The sequence below is a fragment of the Panthera uncia genome (genome assembly GCF_023721935.1).
Source record: "Panthera uncia isolate 11264 chromosome C1 unlocalized genomic scaffold, Puncia_PCG_1.0 HiC_scaffold_4, whole genome shotgun sequence".
NCBI lineage: Eukaryota > Metazoa > Chordata > Mammalia > Carnivora > Felidae > Panthera > Panthera uncia.
In genome coordinates this window covers 8,832,098-8,857,605 of record NW_026057585.1, presented here as the reverse complement: position 1 = coordinate 8,857,605, position 25,508 = coordinate 8,832,098, and the positions used below count along the sequence as shown (strand labels likewise).

The following is a 25,508-nucleotide window of genomic DNA, read 5'->3' as shown; positions in this document are numbered from 1 at the left end:
CAAACTATTACCCACACTTCCAACCTCTAAATTGTCTTTTCAAATTTGAGTAATAATAATATAATTTTCCCTCCTTTGTCTATACCTCAGTGCTTGTTGGGGCACTTATTTGAAAATTTTATTCAATTTTGTCCTTATTAATGTGATTGGAAAATGTCTTTTTAAAAATAAGACTGCTGACTACTAATGATAATGTAGGATTCTAACTTAAAATGACTCTGCCAAATAGTGAAATTATTAAGCTTGCTAAAAGTAGTGAACAGTTAGCCACTGTCAGACTCCCTTTGGTTTAAGCATGTCTACTACATGTTCAATTGTGAAGAAAGAAATCAATGTACATTAGAAAATGGAGATATAGGTCATTATGTGTCTAAAGGGAAAGAAACATTGGAGATTTCAATACTTTAAAAAAAATCTTTCTGGAGATGAAATCATGAATTTCTCCAACCCTCTGCAATTTTGTAACACATAAACTTCTTGTTCTACTTCTCTATATATAGATTCAGGAACATATATACAAAATATGTACAAAACATATATACAAAAATATGGGACTGCCATACGAATCAAGTATCTTTTCTTTGAAAAGGACATCCATCTGTAATTTATAAGACAGCTAGCTATCCTCTCCAATATCACCCACAACATATCAGCAGTATTACTAAAACATCCTGATATTTTCATAAGAATTAACCATCCATAATTAGTGCATGTAAAGTATATACAGTTCACCCTGAGCAAAGTGGAGGTTAGGAGCACCTATCCCCAGATAGTCAAAAATCCATGTATAACTTTTGACACCCCAAAAGCTTAGCTAATAACCTACTGTTGACCAGAAGCCTTACCAATAACATAAACAGCTGATCAACACATATTGTGTATGCTACACACATTATACACTGTATCCTTACAATAAATAAAGCCAGCTAGAGAAAGGAAAAATGTTATATTTATCGGGGGGGAAAAATCTGCATATAAATAGACCCACACAGTTCAAACCCATGTTGTTCAAGAGTCAACTGCATTGTTACATATTACCTACAACCTTGGAGTACACTTTATTTTCTTTTGGTATCACTTCTTAAGATGAAAGTTCTGCCACCTTATAGTCTAATGTATAATGCGCTATTCATTCATCCATTTAATATTTTTAAGTATTGCCATTTTAAATAAAGTAATTAATTTTAATATTCTAGAAATACCAAAAGTCTCAATATTCGTGAAACTGAAAAATACTTACTAATCCTATTCATACCTCCAAGAATATACAGATTTTAATTATGCCAGCTCCAAGTGTTCATCTTTCTACCCCAACAATCCTCATCTTGTTAATGTACTCACTTATGGAACTTATTCCAACTTGCCTTATCAATAAATTTAGTTTTTTGAGAAATTAACCTGAATAGAATTTTTAAATGCTGATGGGATTACTGATAAAAATAATAGCAATGGTCAAAATTTGAGAGTTTACTATGTGCCATAAAGTGTGCTATTACATATGAGTTATAATAATAATTCTGCGAGAAGTAGTGTCTTTAAAAATGCTTCTTTTACAGGAGACATTCTTCATACTCTCTCCTCTATACTATGTCAACCACACAGTTAAAAGTTTTATAATTCAACTCTACATAGTAACTGCTTTTTCCATCGTTAACTAATAAGGCTTTACAAAGAATAGAGTTTTACTGATTAGAAAAGAGTTAAAGATGTATTTTAAGAGTATTCAAAATTTTGGTGAATTAAATCTTAATTAACACATATCATAATCCAAACTCAAACTTCTATATATATTTACCCTTCTAAAAATGTTTTCTATATATGCTTAATACAGAAGGGAAACAAATTTAAACTGGATCTAGTGTGTATAATAATTTTTAAAGTGAAATTATGGTTTTAAGGCAACACACTTACCTGTTCTGCACCTGAGTAGCTGCGAAATGAACATAATTCTTCTTCTCAAGAAGCTTAGCCAGTAGATTCTCAATTGCACCTTTCTGGTTTTGAAAAGCTTCTTCAAGAAACTGATACCTTAAAACAAAAACAAAACCACATTTAAAGCAGAATATTTACTATTGAAATTCTTAAAATGAAGAATTGCTACATGATTCAATCTTGAGACCATAACTTAAATTATCTGCATTCTATGCTGGCCTCACACACCCTACCATGAGCAACTTTTAATTACCAATCCCTTCCCTTCTGACCCACGCCTAAGAAGCTATTTATTGTAAGACGAAAAATTTACTTAAAAACTGTTCAAGTGCTCTTACATTAGAATTTTGATTCAGAATTACATTTTTTTTTTCAAATTCAATTACTGGAGAAGCTTGTATACATTTTATATCATAAAATCTGTAACATTACAGAAAATACTTTCAAAGGTGGGGAAACTACCCATAGTTTTAACATCATAAAACCACTACTAACTACCATGGTTATATTCCTTAGTCTTTTTATTATGCATTTTATTTTTTTTTATTTTTAATTTTTTAATATTTATTTTTGAGAGAGAAAGGGAGAGAGAGGGAGAGAGAGAGAGACAGACACTGAGTGTAAGCAAGGGAGAGGCAGAGATAGAGGGAGACACAGAATCTAAAGTGGGCTCCGGGCTTTGCCTTCGGCTCAGGTCATGCTCTCGTTGCTCATGAGTTCGAGTCCTATGGCAGGCTCTGTGCTGACAGCTCAGAGCCTGGAGCCTGCTTCAGATTCTGTGTCGCTCTCTAACTCTGCTTCACCCCCATTTCATGCTCTATATATATCTCTCTCAAAAATAAGTAAAACATTAAAAAATCTTATAAATAAAAAATAAAATACAAGTGTAATCATAATGTATACACAATTTTATATCTAATTTTTATCTTGTCTTTACATTCATTACTTGAAATAATTTTTCAGCTCCCCATACTATATTAGTCAAAATTTTCCAAAAGAGTTGTATCAATTAAAAATCACCAACACCAGTTTTATAACTTTGTTAACATGAGTGGTGTATGTTAGTATTTCCTAATATTATTACAGTGAAAATTTGGACTCCATAGTAAAGACTACAGTTCTTTGATTACTAGGAAGATAGAATGGTTTTCTTTGCTGGTTTTATTTCCTTTGTGTAAATTGCTCATTGAGTCAACAAATATTTTTGGGATTCTTCTGTATGCTAGGGATACAGGAGTAAAAAAAAAAAATAAATCCATTATTCTTCATATTCTTGTAATAAATAGGCACACATATGAAATGACACCATACGGTGATAAGAGCTATAATGGAAATATATATAGACTGAAAGAAGAACATACTGCTTAAGTCAGCCTTCATACCAAGGAAAGCTTCACAGGGAAGTCAAAATAATATCCTATGCTAAATGCAGAGGCATATTTGGGGAACTACAAAGACTTCAATTTAGCCAATGAAAGCCATGCAAAGGTCAGAATAGGAGATAATAATTAATAAAATCCAGAATCAGACTGTGAAGGGCTGGGTATACCATGCTAATATTTGGATTTTATCTTCTCAGTAATGGGAAACCCTTGAAAAATTCTAACCAAGATGTAATAATCAGATTTATGTTCTAGGAAATTCATCAGACATAGAAAAGGTAAATCTGAAAAGGGAAAACAAGATGATCAGCTAGAACTCTTTGACAATAATTCAGATAAGGTATCAAAACATAATACTAGCTAGCATAGTTGCACAAACAAGCTTAGACAATGGAGATACCAGCATCTACGATGATTTGGGAGTTTACATGGCTCTAGTTAAAGGAAGGTCCATAGGATTACCTAAAATTAAATGCCTACCTAAGGCACATGCAAAATGCCACTGGAAATGAGTTCAACATACTGACAAAGTTACAACTGTCTATGTAGCTACTAAAATCACTAAAGTAAAGGCAGGAACTGGTATTAATAGGAAGACTATGAGCATCTAGATGTTTGTGTCTTCAGTGAAGATCTCAATCAAGGGAGAAAAGGCCATGGAAGTTGTGACCACTAAGGAAAGTTTGGTAAGATGAAGGAAAGTTTCCCAGTGCTAGGTTCAAGAGGAAAAGGAAAAATGGAGGGCAGCAGAAAGCAAAATGTAGAGCAATATAAGGACTGGTGTTACAGAGCAAGTGAGGTTTTTATTTTCTGCAATGATTCGAAGAATTTTTTATTGTAGTAAAATACATATAACAAAATTGACCACTTTATGATTTTTAAGAATTTCTTTAAAGCAAAAATAACCCCACCCATGTATAATGTAAAGTCTAGCACTTGTATACCTTGTATTATACCTTTGAAGGTATTAAGTAGCACAAAAGGACAAGGGTATTTTAATTTTAAAATAAAACTATCTACTATAAGACAGATAACCTAAAGATTGCTGTTTCATTTCATTATTTCATTGAAGAACATTTGATTTATTCCATAATAATTTCTCCATATCCAAAATAAAATTTTACTTTGTTAATCTGTACAAATGAAGTGGGAATATGAGATTACCATGCTAACCTTTTTAACTCCGTGAGCTTTAGATTGGGAGGAAGAAAGATCTTTGTGACTCTGTCTAATCTGATTTTGAGTTAGATTATGTCATAAATAGAAAGGCGTTTGGTAGAAAGGTCAACTGGTATCATAATTCACAAAATTTTAATTTGTAAAATTTAACCCTGTACAAATGTATTTCTCTTTTCACCTAAAAATAAATGTTTTAGAATCTTGCTTCTAGAAATATCTTCTTGGGGCACCTGGGTGGTTCAGACGGTTAAGTGTTCAACTCTTAATTTCGGCTCAGGTCATGATCTCACAGTTCATGTGATCAAGCCCTGTGTCAGGCTCCACACTGACAGTCCAGAGCCTGTTTGGGAATAGCTCTCTCCCTGTCTCTTTGCCCCTCCCCTGCTTACATTCTCTCTCTCAAAATAAATAAATGTTAACAAAAAAAAAAAAAAAAAAAAGGCACAGAAGTATCTTGTTGATTCATGTGAGCAAGTAGTAAGCAAACACACTATGATATACCTACATTTAAGTATGTGTCCTTTCCTCCACTTATATAGGAGTTAACATCTGAGCTGGATGTTTTAAGGATAATTAAGAGTGCTTGAGATAAACTTTAGGAGGAAGGTAAGCTCTCTCTCGCTGGGGAAAAAAAAAATCAGAATGTATAAAACTACACAGTTCTGAAGCTGTCATTTTCAAGACTAAGGAAAAGAAAGCAAAACTAGAAAAGTAGAGAAATGCCAGATGCTAAAAAAAAGACTTGCACATTTTGCTTAAACTGCCTTCAGATAATAAATAATAGTGAACAATTAAGAGCTTGAATGAATAGTGATAATCAGATTTGTCTCTGTTCACTTGTTTAATTTCAATTATATACTCAGAAGAAAAAAATGGAGCTTGAACAACAAAAAAGCAATATGGAAGTAATTTTGGCTACAAGTTACTTCTGATTCTCTTAGCCAGAGTAACACTGCATTTTCAATCAAAATTATAGAAATGGGGAGGAAAAAAAGAATAACATATAAATAGATTAAGTATAATTCTGATTAACATGTAAATACACGAAAGCCATTTCTTAGGTGCTAATCTTGCATATGAAGCAGAAGTAGTGATTCTTAACCTGGGCTTCTACTCACAATGAGCTATATTCAGCATTTCAAAATGTGTAGGTAAAAATTACAGGTGCCCATGATTTAGTTAGAACAGGCTAGGTAAGACTTTCAGTGGTTTTGGTTAGAATTATAGAAACTGAGTATACTAAATATACCACTGGTTATCTACTTTTGAACAGAAATCATCATCATGGATTATATGTGTTTTTTCTTATTGAGAAATAAATTACTGTTTAATGCAGTTTGCTCAGAAATTCTTGAAAACATGGTTCTCATAAGTAAAGACTGGGAGATGAATAAGAACAGTTTTTTTAAAAAAGACTGAGGGGGCTCCTGGGTGGCTCAGTGCGTTGAGAAACCAACTCTTGATTTCGGCTCAGGTCCTGATCCCAAGGTCATGGGACAGGGACCCGCGTCAGGCTCTGCACTGGGTGTGGAGCTTGCTTGGGATTCTCTCTCTCTTCCTGTCTTCCTCCCTCTCCCCCTCTATGTCACTCATGCTCTCGCTCTAAAATAAAAGTAAAAACTATGTTTTATGGCACAAAAACAGACACATAGACCAATGGAATAGAATAGAAACCCCAGATATAGACCCACAAACGTATGGCCAACTCATCTTTGACAAAGCAGGAAAGAACATCCAATGGAAAAAAGACAGTCTCTTTAACAAATGGTGTTGGGAGAACTGGACAGCAACATGCAGAAGGTTGACACTAGACCACTTTCTCACACCATTCACAAAAATAAACTCAAAATGGATAAAGGACCTGAATGTGAGACAGGAAACCATCAAAACCTTAGAGGAGAAAGCAGGAAAAGACCTCTCTGACCTCAACCGTAGCAATCTCTTACTCGACACATCCCCAAAGGCAAGGGAATTAAAAGCAAAAGTGAATTACTGGGACCTTATGAAGATAAAAAGCTTCTGCACAGCAAAGGAAACAACCAACAAAACTAAAAGGCAACCAACGGAATGGGAAAAGATATTTGCAAATGACATATCGGACAAAGGACTAGTATCCAAAATCTATAAAGAGCTCACCAAACTCCACACCCGAAAAACAAATAACCCAGTGAAGAAATGGGCAGAAAACATGAATAGACACTTCTCTAAAGAAGACATCCGGATGGCCAACAGGCACATGAAAAGATGTTCAACGTCGCTCCTTATCAGGGAAATACAAATCAAAACCACACTCAGATATCACCTCACGCCAGTCAGAGTGGCCAAAATGAAGAAATCAGGAGACTATATTGCTGGAGAGGATGTGGAGAAACGGGAACCCTCTTGCACTGTTGGTGGGAATGCAAATTGGTGCAGCCACTCTGGAAAGCAGTGTGGAGGTTCCTCAGAAAATTAAAAATAGACCTACCCTATGACCCAGCAATAGCACTGCTAGGAATTTATCCAAGGGATACAGGAGTACTGATGCATAGGGGCACCTGTACCCCAATGTTTATAGCGGCACTCTCAACAATAGCCAAATTATGGAAAGAGCCTAAATGTCCATCAACTGATGAATGGATAAAGAAATTGTGGTTTATATACACAATGGAATACTACGTGGCAATGAGAAAAAATGAAATATGGCCTTTTGTAGCAATGTGGATGGAACTGGAGAGTGTGATGCTAAGTGAAATAAGCCATACAGAGAAAGACAGATACCATATGGTTTCACTCTTATGTGGATCCTGAGAAACTTAACAGAAACCCATGGAGGAGGGGAAGGAAAAAAAAAAAAGAGGTTAGAGTGGGAGAGAGCCAAAGCATAAGAGACTGTTAAAAACTGAGAACAAACTGAGGGTTGATGGGGGGTGGGAGGGAGGGGAGGGTGGGTGATGGGTATTGAGGAGGGCACCTTTTGGGATGAGCACTGGGTGTTGTATGGAAACCAATTTGACAATAAATTTCATGTATCAAAAAAAAAATTTTAATAAACAGTTAAAAAAACAACAACAACAACAAAAAAAACTATGTTTTAAAAAAGGTAAAAAGACTGAAAATCAATTATCTACTAACTTTAAACTGTAACTTTTTTGAAAATGTTTATTTATTTGAGAAATAGAGTGCAAGCAGGGAAGGGGCAAAGAGAGAGAGAGACAGAGACAGAGAGAAGGAAGGAGAGAGAGAATGCTAAGCAGGCTCCACTCTCAGCACGGAGACTGACTCAGAGCTCAATCCCACAACACTGGTATTATGACCTGAGCTGAAATCAAGAGTCAGACACTTAACCAACTAAGCCACCCAGACACCCCCAAACTATAACTTTTGAATGCACATTTAGTCTTACTAGGTCCTGAGCTGTACAGGGATGCTACTCACCAAGTAATCACAGTATTATTTAATAACTGTCAGCATGTAACAATTGATAAGATTTTACTCTGGCACTTCTAGAAAAATGTATCATCTTAGTTTATAACCAAACTAGTATCTAGGGAAACATTTTTTAAACCTGCCACATAGTAATTCTGACTCAGTTTCTTTTGTAATTCAGTACTCCATTTTAAAAATAACATAAAATTTTAAACATATATTAGCAGTTCAATTCCACTGAACCTACCATCCATTTTCAAAAGTATCTATTTAGGGGCACCTGGGTAGCCTCAGTCAGTTAGGCGTGCAACTTCAGCTCAGGTCATGATCTCACAGTTCATGAGTTCCACCCCCATATTGGGCTCTGAGCCCATTTCGGAAATCCTCTGTTCCCCTCTCTCTCTGCCCCTTCCCCACTTGGGCTCTCTCTCTCTCTCTCTCAAAAATAAACAAACATTAAAAAAAATATTTTTAAAAGTGGGGTGCCTGGGTGGCTCAGTTCGGTAAGCGTCTCTCAGTTTCGGATCAGGTCATGATCTTGTGGTTTCATGGGTTCGAGCCCCGCATCAGGCTCTGCGCTGACAGTGTGAAGCCTGCTTGGGATTCTCTCTCCACACCCCCCCGCCCCTCCCCCACTCACGCTGTCTCTCTAAATAAATAAATAAGTAAGTATTTTTGGAGTATCTATTTATAGATAATTTTGTTGATACCCCCCACCACTCTATCTTCAAAATTACTTTGAAATAAGTCCCAAATATCATATTATCTAAGCACTTATCAATGTATAGATAGCAATAGCTCTTTTGAGAACTTACTTATGTTTTCAGGTGTCTTGTGCTAAGTATCCTACATGGATTCTCTCATTTAATCTTTAGAAAATTTAATGATGTATGTTCCATCTTCACAGTAACAGATGAATAATTTGGATAACCCTCTGTGTGTTGGTTCTTCTTTAAACAAATTTATAATTAATATTTAGTTTACAGGACTATTTCAAGAATTAAATTGGTCAAAATACACAAAGCTCTTAATAAGCATAGTGCTTTGCTTACTGAAGCACCGTAAGGGCTTAAAATTAGTTGTCACTGCTATTTTTACCAGTAATTTTAAATGATTTGCATTGTAACAATGTAAAACCTCAATCCTTCAACAACAAAAAGTCTACTATGCACATAAAGACCTCATTTTTTTTTTATTAAAAAAATTTTTTTAACGTTTATTATTGAAAGACAGAGAGAGTCAGTGTGTGAGCAGGGGAGGGGCAGAGAGAGGGAGGCACAGAATCCGAAGCAGGGTCCAGGCTCTGAGCCGTCAGCACAGAGCCTGACGCGGGGCTCGAACCCACAAACCGCGAGATCATGACCTGAGCTGAAGTCGGACACTTAACCGACTGAGCCACCCAGGCGCCCCGAGACTTCATGTTTTTAAGAAAATTTTAAAATGAGACTATATTCCTTACTTAAGGCTCTATATGAAGGGGAAATGATAATAAGCCCTAAGAGTTCAGGAAGAATTGCAGAGAGTAGGAACTCTGAGCAACTATGGGAACCTAAAAGGGTAGAAATTTCAAGAAAGCTTGGTGAAGACATTAGGATTCTCACATAAAGAGAACAGGGAATAAAAGCCAACTTTAATTAAATCTCAAAGGGCACACAGTGACATCAGCTGATACTGCAGTTACAGAAGACAACAGGCTATTACTTTCTAATGCTGTCTTCAAATTCATGGATCTTTTCTTCTACAATGTCTAATCTACTGTTAATCCAATCCAAAATCAAACAGAGAAAAAAATGAGGGTGGGAGGAGCAGAAGAATAGTGAGTTTGGGGACACCTGTGATAACTCTAATATATGTATAACTGGCATCCCCAAATGGGGAGACGAAGGAGGAAAAAAATATTGGAAGAAATTCTAATAATGGTGTAAACTTTTCCAAATTTGATAAAAGAAAAAAAAAACAGCCTTACAGATCTAAGAACTTCAACATCCGCCAAGCACAAGAAACATTAAGAAAATTACTCTTGAGGTATATTGTTTCCAAATTGCTTAAAGCCAGTAATAATCTTAAAAGTGGTTGGAAGGGGAAAAAAAGATACATTATATACAGATGAATAAAAACAGAACAGACTTCTCAATGGAACCAGTGCAAGTCACAGAGTGGAGCAGTATCTTCAAATTACTGAAAGAAAACTGTCAGCAAAGGACTTAGTTATCTAGCAAAATTACCTTTCAACACAAAGGTGAAACTTTTGGGGATGAAAAATACACTGACTATTTTGACTGTGATGATGCTTTCCCATGTGCATAGCTACACCACATAAAAGAACTATCACCTCAGTGTAAAGATGTAAAAAGAGTAAACACTTCTAAGGGACTAAACAAAAGTTACAATAATGCTGTGGAAGACAGGAAGGAAAAACCCTTAGAAATAGAAGCCACAAAGCACCACATACGTTGATTTTTAGACAAAGTACACATCGTCTGGTAGTCCAAAACAATGTTCTGGAAATTTTTTTTTTTTTAATGTTTTTTTTTTTTTTCAATTTTTTTTTTTTAACGTTTATTTACTTTTGAGACAGAGAGAGACAGAGCATGAATAGGGGAGGGTCAGAGAGAGAGGGAGACACAGAATCTGAAACAGGCTCCAGGCTCTGAGCTGTCAGCACAGAGCCCGACGCGGGGCTCGAACTCACAGACCGCGAGATCATGACCTGAGCCAAAGTCGGACGCTTAGCCGACTGAGCCACCCAGGCGCCCCATTGTTCTGGAAATTTAATGGCCCCAACTGGTAGTGCTTCTAGGCACTAGCAAAAGGAAATTCAATCCTTTAATGAGAAAACCATCATAATTCTAGACAAAGAATCTGCACAAATAATTTTTCAAGTAAATGAAAAGTTCTTACTTTACAAAAGCCATATATATAAGGAAATGAGTAAAAATCAACAGAAAAACAAAGAGGAAGAAAAGACCCACTAACAGAAGCAAAATATCTATGTTTACTAAATTTAAAGAATGAAACAGCTAGCAAATGGTCGGGCAACTATTTAAAAAGATGAGGAAAGAATACAAAGGTGCTGTATACTTTTTTTTGATAACATATCTCAACATAAAAAGGTTTTAAGAGGGGGTGGTGTTTGGCTGGCAGATTTTAACATTTTTAAATGTAATGGTATGATTTAATGGAAGTTTAGCATGGCTAAAAAGAATATTCATGAACTGAGATTGTTCAGAAGAAAATGCCTATCTTGCATTTTGAAACTAAACATAAGTTAAGAGACACGAAGAATTATATAAGGTCTAATATACATCTAACTGGAGTTTCAGAAGGAAGGACAAGAACAGATGTAATATTTGGAGAGATTACTGATGAAAGACATAATCCAAAGATTGAGAAAACCAAACTAAAAGCAGTAGTTTTAAAGAGCAGTCAGAAAACAAAAACCGGTTACCTTCAAAGAAAAACAAAGTTTACTGACCTCTTAAGAACAAAAAGGCAATGTGCTTGTACAACTGACGTGCTAACAACAAAAATTAACTGACAACCTATACATAAAATGCTATACACAGCAAAAAAAACTTCCAAAAGTGAGAGCGGAGTAAAGATACTTTTAGACAAACTGAAACCCTAGACTCTTACTAAAGAAGATTCTAAAAATAATAAACTTCAGGAAAAGAAAACGAATCAACATGAAAGGTCTTAGAACCAAGAAGGAAAAAAATAACAGACATGTGCCAAAGAAGTGGGGTATCTCTAAAACACTATATACAATTAAGAATACTTGGCAACAGAGGGGCACCTGGCTGGTTCTGTCCATAGAACATGTGACTCTTCATCTTGGAATTGTGAGTTCAAGCCCACAATGGATGCACAGATTACGTAAAAATATTTTTTAAAAGAAATAAAAATAAAACAATGGATAAACTATAGCCAAGAAGCTCCCAAACTTTCTGAATCTTGATGCCATTTAGTGTCTCAGCAAGTTTTTTTCACAGAACTAAAAAAAATACCTAGTGGTTCCAGGGTGCCTCGATGGCAGGTAAGCAACTGACTCTTGGTTTCAGCTCCTATCATGATCTCACAACTTGTGAGTTCAAGCCCCGCATGAGGCTCTGCACTGACAGCACAGAGCCTGCTTTGTATTCTCTGTCTCTTTCTCTGCCCCTCCCCCATTTATGCTCTCTCAAAAATAAACAAACATTTTAAAAAGAAAGAAGGGGCACCTGGGTGGCTGAGTCACTTAAGCATCCAACTTCTACTCAGGGAATGATCTCATGGGTTCGTGGGTTCAAGCCCTGCATCAGGCTCTGTGCTGACAGCTCAGAGCCTGGAACCTGCTTTGGATTCTGACTCCCTCTCTCTGCCCTTCCACCTCTCATGCTCTCTCTCTCAACTGTAAGTAAGCATTAAAAAAATTCTTTTAAAGAAATAAAAGTTTCATTTATCAAGTAGGTAGATATAAAAATACACCAAAAATCCAGATTTGTAAAGATATTTTAGTCACTGCTTACACTGTACTTTTAAGTACTTCTCTGTATATATGATATCATGTTGTGACTTTAAAACTTTTTAAAAGTATGCAGTCATTAGTGATATGCACTGAATTCTTCTATTTGCCAGAAAGCATTCAAAGGGTAGGGATACCGCAGTAAACAAGATAACATATGGTATTCTTCTTCCTTTCCTTACATCCTGAGAAAGGAGAAAACAAAAATTTAAATAGAGTTGTGACAGAGATGACATGAGTGAAAAGGGTTCTTGAAGAGTCTATACTGAGATCTCAAAGATAGCAACCAAGGGCACCTGGGTGACTCAATTGGTTGAGCATCCGACTCTTGACTTTAGCTCAGGTCACGATCCCAGGGTGGTTGGATCAAGCCCCACATCAGGCTCCTCACTGAATGCGAAGCCTGCTTAAAATTCTCTCTCTCTCCCCCTCTGCCCCTCTCCCCAGTTCTCTCTCTCTCTCAAATTAAAATTTAATTAAAAATAAATAAAATAAATTTTTAAAAGATAGGAACCAGCCATGCAGAAATCATAGATAGAACCATCAATGATCAGAATCATGTCTGCACCACTGCAAAGGAAAATGACCAAGCAATGGAGTTTTTACTTTTGTAATGATTTACCAATTAACATTTTTACCAACACACATCTTTGTGTGGGTAACTAATTACTTTGCTAAATGGGTAACTAATTACTCTGAATGGGTTTATTTCTCAAATCTTCTCTCCTGATATTCCTCTCATTTAAGCTAACTCTTAGCCATACTCAATTCTTCTTTTCTAGTCATAAACAATCATTCTGCTGGGTAAGTGAATCTGAGGCCTAGGTGTTTGATAGGCACACAAACTATAATACTAAAAGTACCCTTTTTACCCTGCACATGCAAAGAGAGAGAGAGAGAGAGAGAGAGAGAGAGAGAGAACACACACACGTGCATGCAAGGGTGGGACAGAGATAGGGAGAGAGAGAATCCCATGCAGGCTCAACCTCATGAACTGTGAGCTCATGACCTGAGCCAAAATCAGATGCTTAGCCAATCGAGCCACCCAGACGCTCCTAAAATTAACCTTTTTTCTGCAAAACCAAAAAGGAATGAATTTTATTTTGGAGTTAACTGCTAAAGTGAACTACTACTGAGCCATATTTTCAATCTCAAGTCTCACATAGACTGTAAGACTCCAAGATAGCAAAGACCATCTCAGTATTTTTTATTACTATACACAGTCATCACCTAGCATGATACCTGGTATATGGTGAAGATTCAAATATTTACTACACAAAAGAGCTGAATGGATACGGAATGAAGTTCAATAAACAAGCTGCTTTTGTCCAACAATATACTACATGAAAACAATATATCTGGATAGGAAATCTTGATTTATCATCACGGCTCTGAATCTAGCTCCCTGAGAAAATTGATGATATATATGCATTTAGGTGTCATTTTTACCATCAATTTGGATGTTATCTGAAATCTTTTTGAACTTTGCAAAAATTTACAGAAAAACTTAAAACTGAGTTTGGCAAAGGTTCTTTAAAGTAGAGGTTATTGACCTTCACAGAATAACAAAAATCACCCGGTGTGATTTGCCAGTATTTTTAAAATACTATAAAAATTTTTTATACCCAAAATATAACTTAAGATTCTTATTTAACCAGTGTGCAGTAGGACTATGGCATCAGTATTTTTTTAAAGCTCTCCAGGTAGGTCTACATCAAGGACTGAAAGATATCTGCTCTAAAGCTGATTCATCCATCTTATCTACCCACCCATTTATCTATTTTTCAATATAAAAGCCTAATTACAAGAAAAGTTCTTTCTTAGGAAAATCTTTTAGAAAAATTTCACTTATATAGTTCTATTCAAGTGACTTCTATTATAAACTATCCTGTTCTTTAACAAAAATGCCTCATATTTTCAACACACTCACTTAAACCATAATGATCCTAAAAAACAATCTACAAATACCCAACTATACACAAAACTTCAATTGAGGATAAAAAATATTAAGGTGGAACATACATGACATCCACTCTCAGCCATGACAGAATAACTGATACCAGACTGGCCTGCCACCAGGGCCTATAAACTGTAATGGTAGAAAAGTAATATGTGAAACTATAACTATAGTTATATATATATATAAATAAGAAAGAAATATGTGTGGCAACTATATTCAGTCACAGGACTACAGGCAATCCTTTAGAGAGCTCCACCACCATCCTGTGCATTGAAAACTTCAGGATAACTGGCACAGAGAACTGGAGACCAAACAGAGCCCAGAAGTCTGAGCTGAGGAGGCAAGAGGCAGAAGTCAGAATTTGGGACTACTGAGCAGCTGGAATTCGTGAACAGGACACTGGAATGGAGGAAGCCATACAGGGTGAGGTTGGGGAGCGGGGGGGAAGACACAAAATAAATGAATTCCTCACAAGTCCCTGGTCAATATCTGGGCTGTACATGCACAACATGAGATTATGCAAGGCTTAACAGGAGACCTTACTAGCTCCCAGTAAAAGCAAGCTCCTGGCAACCCAATTTTGTTCACTCTCCATATGCTAAGCCATTGATTTATTTTTTATGTTTATTTATTTTGAGAGACAGAGTGAAAAAAGGGGGGAGGGGGAATCGGTAGGGGAGGGGCAAAAAGAGGGAATCCCAAGCAGGCTCTGCACTGTCAGCGCAGAGCCCTTCGTGAGATCATGACCCAAGCCAAAATCAAGAGTCAGATGCTTAACAGCTGAGCTACCCAGGCGCCCCTAAGCCATTTAGCTTCATCCTGATCACAGGGCTTTTCCCAACCTGCATCTGACCCTTCACTTCTTTTCCTGTCTCCAGACCAAAATCTTGTTCTCTCATTTTTCTGCAATGACTTCCTTCACCTCCCCTAGTTAGGTCCTGGGTTATCTTCTCTGTAATTAACCTACACCTCCCACTTCCCTCACCCTGGGACTAATGCTCTTTCCATCACACTGGAAGTGATGCACTGTAGTTGGTGATGTACCGGGGTGGGACTAGGGTTTGACAAAGGAGACCCAGAGTGCAGAACATAAGGGGGCTCTGACTTTCAGATGGAGCAAGTGCCAGTGTAGGGTGAGCCATGAAAAGGAGCCCCTCCTTATGCATTGGCTCTAAGCACCTTCCTTGCTTCACCCCAGTCCAAGCGCTGGTGATTAAGAGAGCAGTTGCTAAGAAACTGACTGTGGAACAGAGAAACTAGAGCCAAGCAGTTCTAAGAGACAGAATTCCACCTAAGCTAGTCGGGGAAAAGACTCTGTCTACCTCCCCAGGCAATCTACCTGAGAAACCAGAAAGGCCATATCTTAAAAGAAAAAACTGCGTTTGGAATAAATTCTATCCTAGGCCTATCCTGTCCCGACAAAGCCTAAAACCCTCACAACATCTTCCAAGAAATAGAATTTAGAAGTTGAGTCCAACCAAGTTAGAGAGGCTTGGGAAATACCTTGGGCTTTCCTTAGATCATCCCTTAAAAAACAGAAAACCAAGCTTATACAAGATATCAAGGTGATGAACCAGTAATTTAACTCCCTGATAGAACAATAATCAACAGTCTACAAAGGAAAATAAAAGAATCCAAAGTTTCTATAATGTAACATCCACAACTTCCAAACTTCAATTTAAAAAATCACTAGGCATTCAAAGAAACAGTAAAATATAACTCAAAATAAAGAAAAATGTACTCAATAGAAACTGATACCAAAATGGTGTAGATGTTATATTTAGCAAAGACTTTAAGTGGGTTATATTTATTCAAAATTTAGGGGTGCCTGGGTGGTTCAGTCAGTTAAGCGTCCGACTCTTGATTTTGTTTCAGGTCATGATTTTATAGCTCATGAAATCAAGCCCTGCGTTGGGCTCTGCACTGACAGCACGGAGCCTGGTTGGGATTCTCTCTCTCTCGCCCTCTCAAAATAAACAAATAAACTTAAAAAAACAAAACAAAACACAATTTATATGAAAACATCTTTTAGTGAGTGAACTAACAGAAAATCTGAGCGGAGAAAATAAACTATAAAAAGAGAAATGGAAATTCTAGAAAAGTGCAGTAACTGAAACAATTCACTGCATGGGCTTAGCAGCAAACAGAGATGGCTAAAGGACTAGTGAAAATGAATACAAACGAAAAATTATAAGTCTAAAAAAGAATAGATTAAAGGAAAATGATCAAAGCCTCAGGGACCCATGTGAGAAAAACAAATACCCTAACATACGAGAGTTATAGATTGAGAGTTCTAGAAGATTTCAATAATGGGGAGGGGGTGGGGCGGGGGCTTAAGGAAATAATGGCCAACATCCCAAATTTGATGAAAACCATAAACTTATAGACAAAGAATGTCAGTGAACCACACGCAGAATAAACAGAATGAAATATGTATCTTAGAACATAATGGTCAAATGGGGGAAAACCAAACAAAAAGAGAAAATCTTGAAAGTAGCCAGAGATGCACCAGACAACAAGGTGTTCAGGGAAGAACAATATAAATAGTATCATTAAAAACAAAGGAGGCCAGAATACAAATAATGACTGCTTTAGAATCTTTAAAGAAAAAAAAGTGTCAATCCAGAATTCTGTAACTAGTATAAACATCCACCTAAACTGAAGATTTTCTAATGAACATAAGCTGAGAATATTCACTGCAGCAGACCTACAAAACAATAAATATCCTGAAGGATATTCATCGGGAAAGGGAAAATGATAAAAGATGGTAACTCATATAAACAGGAAGATATAAAGAAAAATAGAAATGGTAATAAATGGAAAAATATAAAATCTATAATTTTATTTTCCCTTCTCATAATTTCCTTAAAAGACAGCTATTTTTTTAAAAAGGCATCGTAAGGTAAGATTTATAAAGTATGTATAATTAAATGATATGGCATTAGTACAAAGGATGAGGGTCTGATAAACTGAATTATCCTTTTGTAAGGTTACTGTATTCATAAAGTAGGAAATGATGATAAGGAGGCTGTAAGTTAAAGTTGTGTATCATGAGCCCTAGAGCAATCATTAAAAATAATAGAGTTAGAGCTTAAAAAGCTGAAAGTAGGGCGCCTGGGTGGCTCAGTTGGTTAAGCACCTGATTTTGGCTCTAGTCATGATCTCACAGTTTGTGAGTTTGAACCTCATGTCAGGCTCTGTGCTGACAGTGTGGAGCCTGCTTGGGATTCTCTCGCGCTCTCTCTCTCTCTCTCTCTCTCTCTCTCTCTGCCCCCCTCCCACTCACACAAGTGCTCTCTCTCAAAATAAACTTAAAAAAAAAAAAAAAAAAAAAACCTGAAGGTAGATATAAATTGAAATACCAGAAACAGTTTATTAAGTGGAAACACAGCAGGGAAAAAAAAAAAAAAAACCACACAGAGAAAAGAAAAATGAAAAACAAAACTAAATGGTAAACTTAACCCTATCAATAATTACATTAAATGTCATGGGATTAAACACTCCAAATAAAGGAACAGGGGCCTCTACAGGGCACCTGGCTGGCTCAGTTGGAAACACAAGCAACTCCTGATCTCAGGGTCATGAGTTCGAGCCCCACGATGGGTGCAGAAATTACATACATACATACATACATACATACTTTTTAAAAAGAGCGAGGGCCTCCAATTAAGATACAGAACAAGTACCCTTCAATTATTTAATTAAAAATTGATTTCTATGAAAATAAAAAGATAGAACTGACATCCTATATTCAGGCAGGCCTATTATACCTTTTTTTTCCTATACCTAAATTAATAAGTATTTGCTGATAGATGAAATGTCTAAATGTGTGTCAGATACTGTTCTAGGGTCTTGGAATGCAATAAATAAAACAAAGACACCTATCCTCAGGAGCTTACATTCTAATGGGAAGTACACAAAAAATAAGTTGTAAATTACAGAACAAGTTTAGAAGGTGATAAGTACAACATAGAAAGAAAGAAAGAAAGAAAGAAAGAAAGAAAGAAAGAAAGAAAGAAAGAAAGAAAGAAAACCAAAACAGGATAAGAAGGATTAGGAGTAAAGGGGAAAACTGCAATTTTAAATACATTTATCAGAGTAGATCTCGTTGGCAAAACTACCTTGCAACAGACTTCATGGATGTATGGAAGTGAGCCATGCAAACAAGTGGACCCAGAGCCCCAGACAGAGAAAACAGGCAGGAAGCGGCATCTCTGCCATGTTTTAGAAACAAGAAAGTACAGAGTGAGGGGGAAACGTAGTAGTGGATGAAATATTAACGTACAGACCACTGTAAGGAATCTGACTTTTACTCTGAAGTGGAGAGCCACTGCAGGTTTTGAGCAGGGAGCGAATCAGACATGAGACTGTTCTAGTAGTTAAGAATAAACTGAAGGAGGGCAGTGTCAGAAGTATGGAGATGACTGAGGAGACTGCTGCAGTAATCCAGGCAGAGAAAAATAGAAATGGTAATAAATGGAAAAATGATGATGGCTGAGACCAGCCTAGTAGCAATGGAACTAATAGCAATGAGGTAATAAGAAATTATGAGATTCAGGGATGTATTTTGAAGGGGGAGCCAAAAAGATGTTCTGGTAAGTTTGAGTTTGGGTAGGAGAAAATAGCGGAATCAAAGATCGTGCCAAGATTTCTGGCTTATGCAATGGAAAAACTGCAACCGCCACAAACTGAGATAGGGCAAGGCTGCCAGTGAAAAAGAACTGGAGTAAGTGATCAGTTCTATTTTGGATATATTATATTTGAGAAAGCCGACACTCAAGAAGACATGTTACAGTTTATAGAATAGATAAATCTGAAAGTTCAGGAGAGAGTACTGAGCTAGAAATAGAAATATGGACATCGCCAGCATATGGATGGTATTTAAAGCCATAAATCTGTAGCTGTAGATAATGAAGTAATGCCTGGCACAACCAACATTAAGAGATGAAGAAAAATGAGCAAATGAAACTGAGAAGCAATCAGTGTGGTAGGAGGAAAACTAAAAGAATGTGGTCTCTTGGTGGCCAAGTAAGTAATATGTATTGAGGGAATGATCAACCATGTCAAATGTTGCTGATCTGTCAAATATTAAGATGATAACCAAGTGGTGACCTCTAGATTTAGTAATTCAATGGTTATTGGCGACCTTGAAAAGAACAATGTTGATAAAATGCTGACAGAGAGAATAGGACAGGAGACATTAGGAGACCATGATGATAAGCAATCCTTTCAAAATATTTTGCTGCAATGAGGAACAGGGATAGCTGCCAGCAGGGAAAATGGGTTAATGAGAAGGTTTTAACATTTTCTTTCATTTTTAAGGATGGAAGAAAAAAAATAGCAGAATATTAAAATACTGGTGGGAAAACTGCTAAAGTAAAAAACTGACACTGGCAAAGAAAGTCAAACCGCTGAGGCAATTTCCTCAACTACTTGAGATGAGATGGAATCTAAGGCATAAGGAGAGAAACTGGCTTCATAGAAGAAGAGACTTCAACTAAGATAACAGACAGATGTAGAAATGTGGGTGCAAGTGCTTGGTGACAAGTAGGTATGGTAGAGGAAGACTGCATAAGTTCTTTGCAGTGCTTCAGTTTTCTCAATGAAGTAAGAAGCAGTGCCAGTGTCTGCGAATGAGGATGGAGGATAAAATGTTGGACATTTAAGACAGGAAACACTGCTAATGCACAGTATGACTGCCAGGTAACATTAAGAGTCTACTTGAGATAAATGGTCATGAATCGAGAATAGGACCGGTGGTATCATGTGTTTTTTCTCTCATGATGGTCAGCTGCATAAGCAAAGCATGACAGAAGGGAAGCTGGGTTTAATCAAGATTGTGGTTTTGCCAAGAGAGTTATACCAAGTGGGATATAGGAGTCAAGGCTAAATGCAAGAGAGTAAGAATGATTAGCCTGAAATTAAACTGGAGGAGGGTTGAGAACATAATGGAATGAGGTAAAGTGAAAGAGTAGAGTAGTGGCATCAATGGACTAAAATAAGTTACTGAGTGGCAAATAACTGTGGAAGTCTGATACTAAGCAGAATGAGCTGGGAATGACAGAAGATGTAGTCAGAGAGAGGAATGCTTCAACTTGAATACAATTATTGGAAATGCCAAGGTCTAGTGTACAATCACGGATGTGAGTGGTAATGTAAAGGACACAAACTTTAGAAAGGAGTTCAAAGAACAAAGACTAGAGTGTCTGAACGATCAAATCTTTGTATATTAAAACTGCTAAGAATTAAGACAAGAGTAGTATCTGTATGGGAATGCAAGCTGGTGCAGCCACTCTGGAAAACAGTATGGAGGTTCCTCAAAAAACTAAAAATAGAACTACCCTACAACCCAGCAATTGCACTACTAGGCATTTATCCACGGGATACGGGTGTGCTGTTTTGAAGGGACACATGCACCCCCATGTTTATAGCAGCACTATCAACAATAGCCAAATTATGGAAAGAGCCCAAATGTCCTATCAATGGATGAATGGATAAAGAAGATGTGGTGTGTGCATATATATACACAATGGAGTATTACTTGGCAATCAAAAAGAATGGAATCTTGCCATTTGCAACTACGTGGATGGAACTGGAGGGTTTTCTGCTAAGTGAAATTAGTCAGTCAGAGAAAGACAAAAATCATATGACTTCACTCATATGAGGACTTTTTTTTTTTTTTTTTCCAACGTTTTTTATTTTTGGGACAGAGAGAGACAGAGCATGAACGGGGGAGGAGCAGAGAGAGAGGGAGACACAGAATCAGAAACAGGCTCCAGGCTCCGAGCCATCAGCCCAGAGCCTGACGCGGGGCTCGAACTCACGGACCGCGAGATCGTGACCTGGCTGAAGTCGGACGCTCAACCGACTGCGCCACCCAGGCGCCCCTCATATGAGGACTTTAAGAGACAAAACAGATGAACCTAAGGAAAGGGAAACAAAAATAATAGAAAAACAGGGAGGGGGACAAAACACAAGAGATTTATAAATATGGAGAACAAACTGAGGGTTACTGGAGGGATTGTGGGAGGGGGGATGGGCTAAATGGGTAAGGGACACTAAGGAATCTACTCCTGAAATTATTCTATCTTTGTCCCGGTTCAATCTCTCCTTACTACAGTGAGATCATTTTAAAACAATAATCAGTCAAATCACTCCACTGCTCAAAACTTGAGTGTCTTACTCAGACTAAAAGCCAGCATTCTTCCAATGGCCTACAAAGAACTCAATAAGTTGGCCCTTTCTGCCCCTCTGACCTCACATGATACCAATCTCCCCCTTGTTCATTCCATTCAGACCATGCAGCTCCTCAAAGAAGTCAAGTATGCTGCTATCTCTGGCCTCTGGCAGTTGCTTTCCCTCTATCTGAAACATGCTCCCCTCAAGGAGGAAGTTAAGATGGCAGAGAAGTAAGGAGACCGGGATTTTCCTCGTCCCTCAAACACAGCTGTATTGAGGTCAGATCACTTGGAACACCCAGGAAATCGATCTGTGAAGTGGCAGAAGGATCTCCACAGTTGGAGGGAGACAGCTTGATGGGATCGAGGTGTGTGTATGTGAATTAGAGGAAATAAAATGTCACTGACACGGAGGGAAGGGAACCCTTTCTGTGGAGAGACAAAAGGGACAGAAAGAGAGAGGGGTTGTGAAAGTGCAGCATCAAGTTAGCACATGAGGAAAACCTCTCTGGACTACCGGCTGGGGAACAAGAAATACAGAGAGTGACAGTTTCTTTTTTGCAAACAGCCCTAGGAGCTGAAACTCGGGATGTTTGGAAGTGGACTTTTTTCCGGAGCAAAGCCAGGAGCCTTGGTGTGCTCCTGGGGAGGAGGGAGCCAGCCCCAGAGTGTACAGCGTGGTGTAGTCATCTCAGGAGCAGGCTGGGAGAGAACAGTCCCTCTCCCCACGTACTTTGGGAAGAGGGTTTATTGCCTCCCCAAGGACAAAAGACCCTGCAGGTGCAAGCTAAAGGCCTTTTATGAGCAGGGTGGAGAGGCCCTACTCTGGAACAGGGGAGGTGAGCCACACAGAGCTGGGTCCTTTAAGACTTCGGGTTTTGAATCCCAGCCCAGTGCCTAGAAGGCTCAGGAGAACTGCAGAGTAGGGCAAGCCAACGGCCAGTATTCTGTGGGTTGTACTAACAGCGTGGGTTGAGATACCTGGTCCGGTGAGGACAGACTTGGTGTCACCATTTTTCCCCCCAACGCCAACAGGGTAGGACTTCAGAGAACAGCACAGCGGCCCCCAGTGTAGGTAACCAAACCCCACCCTCCGTGCCTAGCAACCTACTGGAGGGAGACTGACACTGAGCAAACCAGATGCCCCCTCCTCCAGACCAGCATGGCCACTGGTCCCAGGTATCAACAGACAACTGTTTTGTTTTGTTTTTCTTCTTTCATTATTTTCCTTTTTCTTTCTATCCTCTTCTTTTTTTCTTTTGGAATCAGGCTCATAGATCTCATTTATTTTTGGTCAATTCTTATTAATCTTTTTCGTTTGTTTGATCTGGCATTTTTATTCTGTTTTTTCTCCACCTTTTCTCTGTCTGCTTTAATTTCCCTTCCCTTTCTCTGGATTTAGCCTTATAGTTTTTTGATTCTCTGTTTGGTCTTCTTTTCTCCTCTTTCATTTTTCTCTTTTTATGGGATCAGGCTCTCGCCGCCCCTTCTCCTCCCCCCCCTCCCCCAGGGTTATAACTTCAGCTAACACATCAAAGCACACCTCCACTACTACAAGCAAGGAAGAGCTCTGTACAGGACTGACCAGTGGGACAGAGCAGCCAAGACACAACAACAGTGCATGCAACATACACCAAAAACACCTCCTGAAGTGCCAGGCCCTGGACAGCGTATGATCCCTTTTAAATACAGTTCTCACAGGTGCAGGACACATAGCAAGCTTTTACAACACACACACACACACACACAAAAAAAACAGAAACAGCCTAAATGACAAACCGGGAGGAATTCTTTCCAAAAGGAAGTTCAAGACGAAATCACAGCCAAGATATCTCAAAACAGATATAAACAATATATCTGAACAAGAATTTAGAATGACGGTCATAAGACTAATAGCTGGGCTTGAATAAAAGCACAGAAAACACCAGAGAAACTCTTGCTGACAAGATCAAAGACCTAAGAACTACTCACAATGAATTTTAAAATGCTGTAACAGCTACAAAGTAAACTAGACACAGTGACAGTGGGGATGGAAGAAGCAGGGGAGAGAACAGATAAAACAGAAGATAAAATTATGGAAAATAATGAAGCTGAAACACACTCCCCTGACTTGTCAAGTTTAAGCAGGGGTGCTCCTATTCCTTCTTCAGTCTCCACTCAAAGCCCACCTCAACATGGAAGTCTTTTGAAACCACCCTATTTAAAATAAAAACCTACACATCCACATGTTCACCTACACTGTCCCAATTTCCCAGCTTTATAGAGAAAAAAACTCTATAACGATCAGCATCTGATATATTTACTGTTTGACCCTATGAAAAATTAGGTCCTCATTGACAGTGACTACATAGTTTTGTCACTGAAATATACCATGCCTAGCACTCAGCAAGCATGCATTTACTGAATTAATGAATGACTATATAAATATTGTCCAATGATAAGCCAAGGAATGTAATCAGAATAATTTCGTTTTTTATAGAACTTTTTTTGGGAGAGGGGGAAATTAAAGAATGCCCTCTGTTCTGCTTTGCTTAACTTTCAATTTACTAATCCCTAATAAATCTCATGTTCCACCAGATATGTCAAAAATTTGTCAATATTATTTTTCAAATGACCTAACAATATCAAGTATATTAGAGTGGTTCCATTTTTTTCCTGGAGATATCCTCAGTCTTTATGCTTCAGTTAATCTAGCTACTATACAGTTGTCATTCTGGCACCCACAATTCAACATTAACTTTCTTGGTTTACTAACATTTTTGTGGATCACATTCTCTAATAGTTCTCCAGGAAAAGGTGCATGGGAAGCAGTTTCTGAATCCTTGCATGCTGACCCACCTTAATAATTTTAGCTATAGAAAGAGCACCTGACTGGCTCAGTCGGTGGAGCATGCAACTTTTGATCTTGGGGTTTGAGTTTGAGCCCCATGTTGGGTATACAGATTATTTAAAAATAAAAAAAATATTTTCTTTTTTTTTTTTAATGTTTATTTATTCTTGAGAGAGAGGGAGAGAGAGACAGAGAGTGAGTGGGGGAGGGACAGAGAGAGACAGGGAGACATGGAAGCTGAAGCAGGATCCAGGCTCTGAACTGTCAGCACAGAGCCCAACGTGGGGCTCAAACTCACAGTCCATAAGATCATGACTTGAGCCGAAGTTGGACACTTAACTGACTAAGCCACCCGGGCACCCCTAAAAAAATCTTTAAAAAAAAAAAATTTAGCTATAGAAATCAAAGTTGAAAATCTTTCCCTCTCTACTCCCAACTTTTAAAATCACTGTTCCAGCATCTTCTATCTCCTGGTATTACTGTATTTAAAGATCCTATTTAGGGGCGCCTGGGTGGCTCGGTCGGTTAAGCGTCCGACTTTGGCTCAGGTCATGATCTCACGGTCCGTGAGTTCGAGCCCCACGTCGGGCTCTGTGCTGACAGCTCAGAGCCTGGAGCCTGTTTCAGATTCTGTGTCTCCCTCTCTCTGACCCTCCCCTGTTCATGCTCTCTCTCTGTCTCAAAAATAAATAAACGTTAAAAAAAAAAAAAATAAAAAAAAAAAATAAAGATCCTATCTAGATTTCCATTTCATTACACGTTGCCTACTTTGGAAACTTTGCTGATCTTCACTTTAATCCATAACATACCGTCAGTTTATAATGATATATACTTTTTCGTGGGTCTTTTTTTTAATCAACATACTGGGCACTAAATGGGTCATTTCAGACTGGCAATGCTAGGTTCTTAGGAGAACTTCTTGAATTACTTATTTGATCACTTCTTTTTCTGTAATTCATACTGGTTGGCTGTTGGGTATCTTGTCATTTTCTTTCTTTTTTTAAAAATGTTTATTTTTGAGAGAGAGACAGAGAGCAAGTGGGGGAGGGACAGAGAGAGGGTGGGAGACAGAGAATCCCAAGCACTGACAGTGCAGAGCCTGACGTGGGGCTAGAACTCACAAACGATCAGATCA

The 25,508-nt window shown here is 37.9% G+C and overlaps 1 protein-coding gene across 3 annotated transcripts in view; it reads right to left on the bottom strand.

The window, feature by feature from the left end:
- TRIM33 (tripartite motif containing 33) overlaps positions 1-25,508 on the bottom strand; it is a 131,249-nt gene that overhangs the window by 35,342 nt on the left and 70,399 nt on the right. For all 3 annotated transcript variants that reach the window (XR_007454638.1, XM_049616515.1, XM_049616516.1), the window contains exon 5: positions 1,912-2,028. Coding sequence is in view for 2 of the 3 variants with exons in the window: in XM_049616515.1 (XP_049472472.1) it covers positions 1,912-2,028 (117 nt within the window). In the remaining variant the exon portion in view is untranslated. The remainder of the gene's footprint in view (positions 1-1,911; positions 2,029-25,508) is intronic.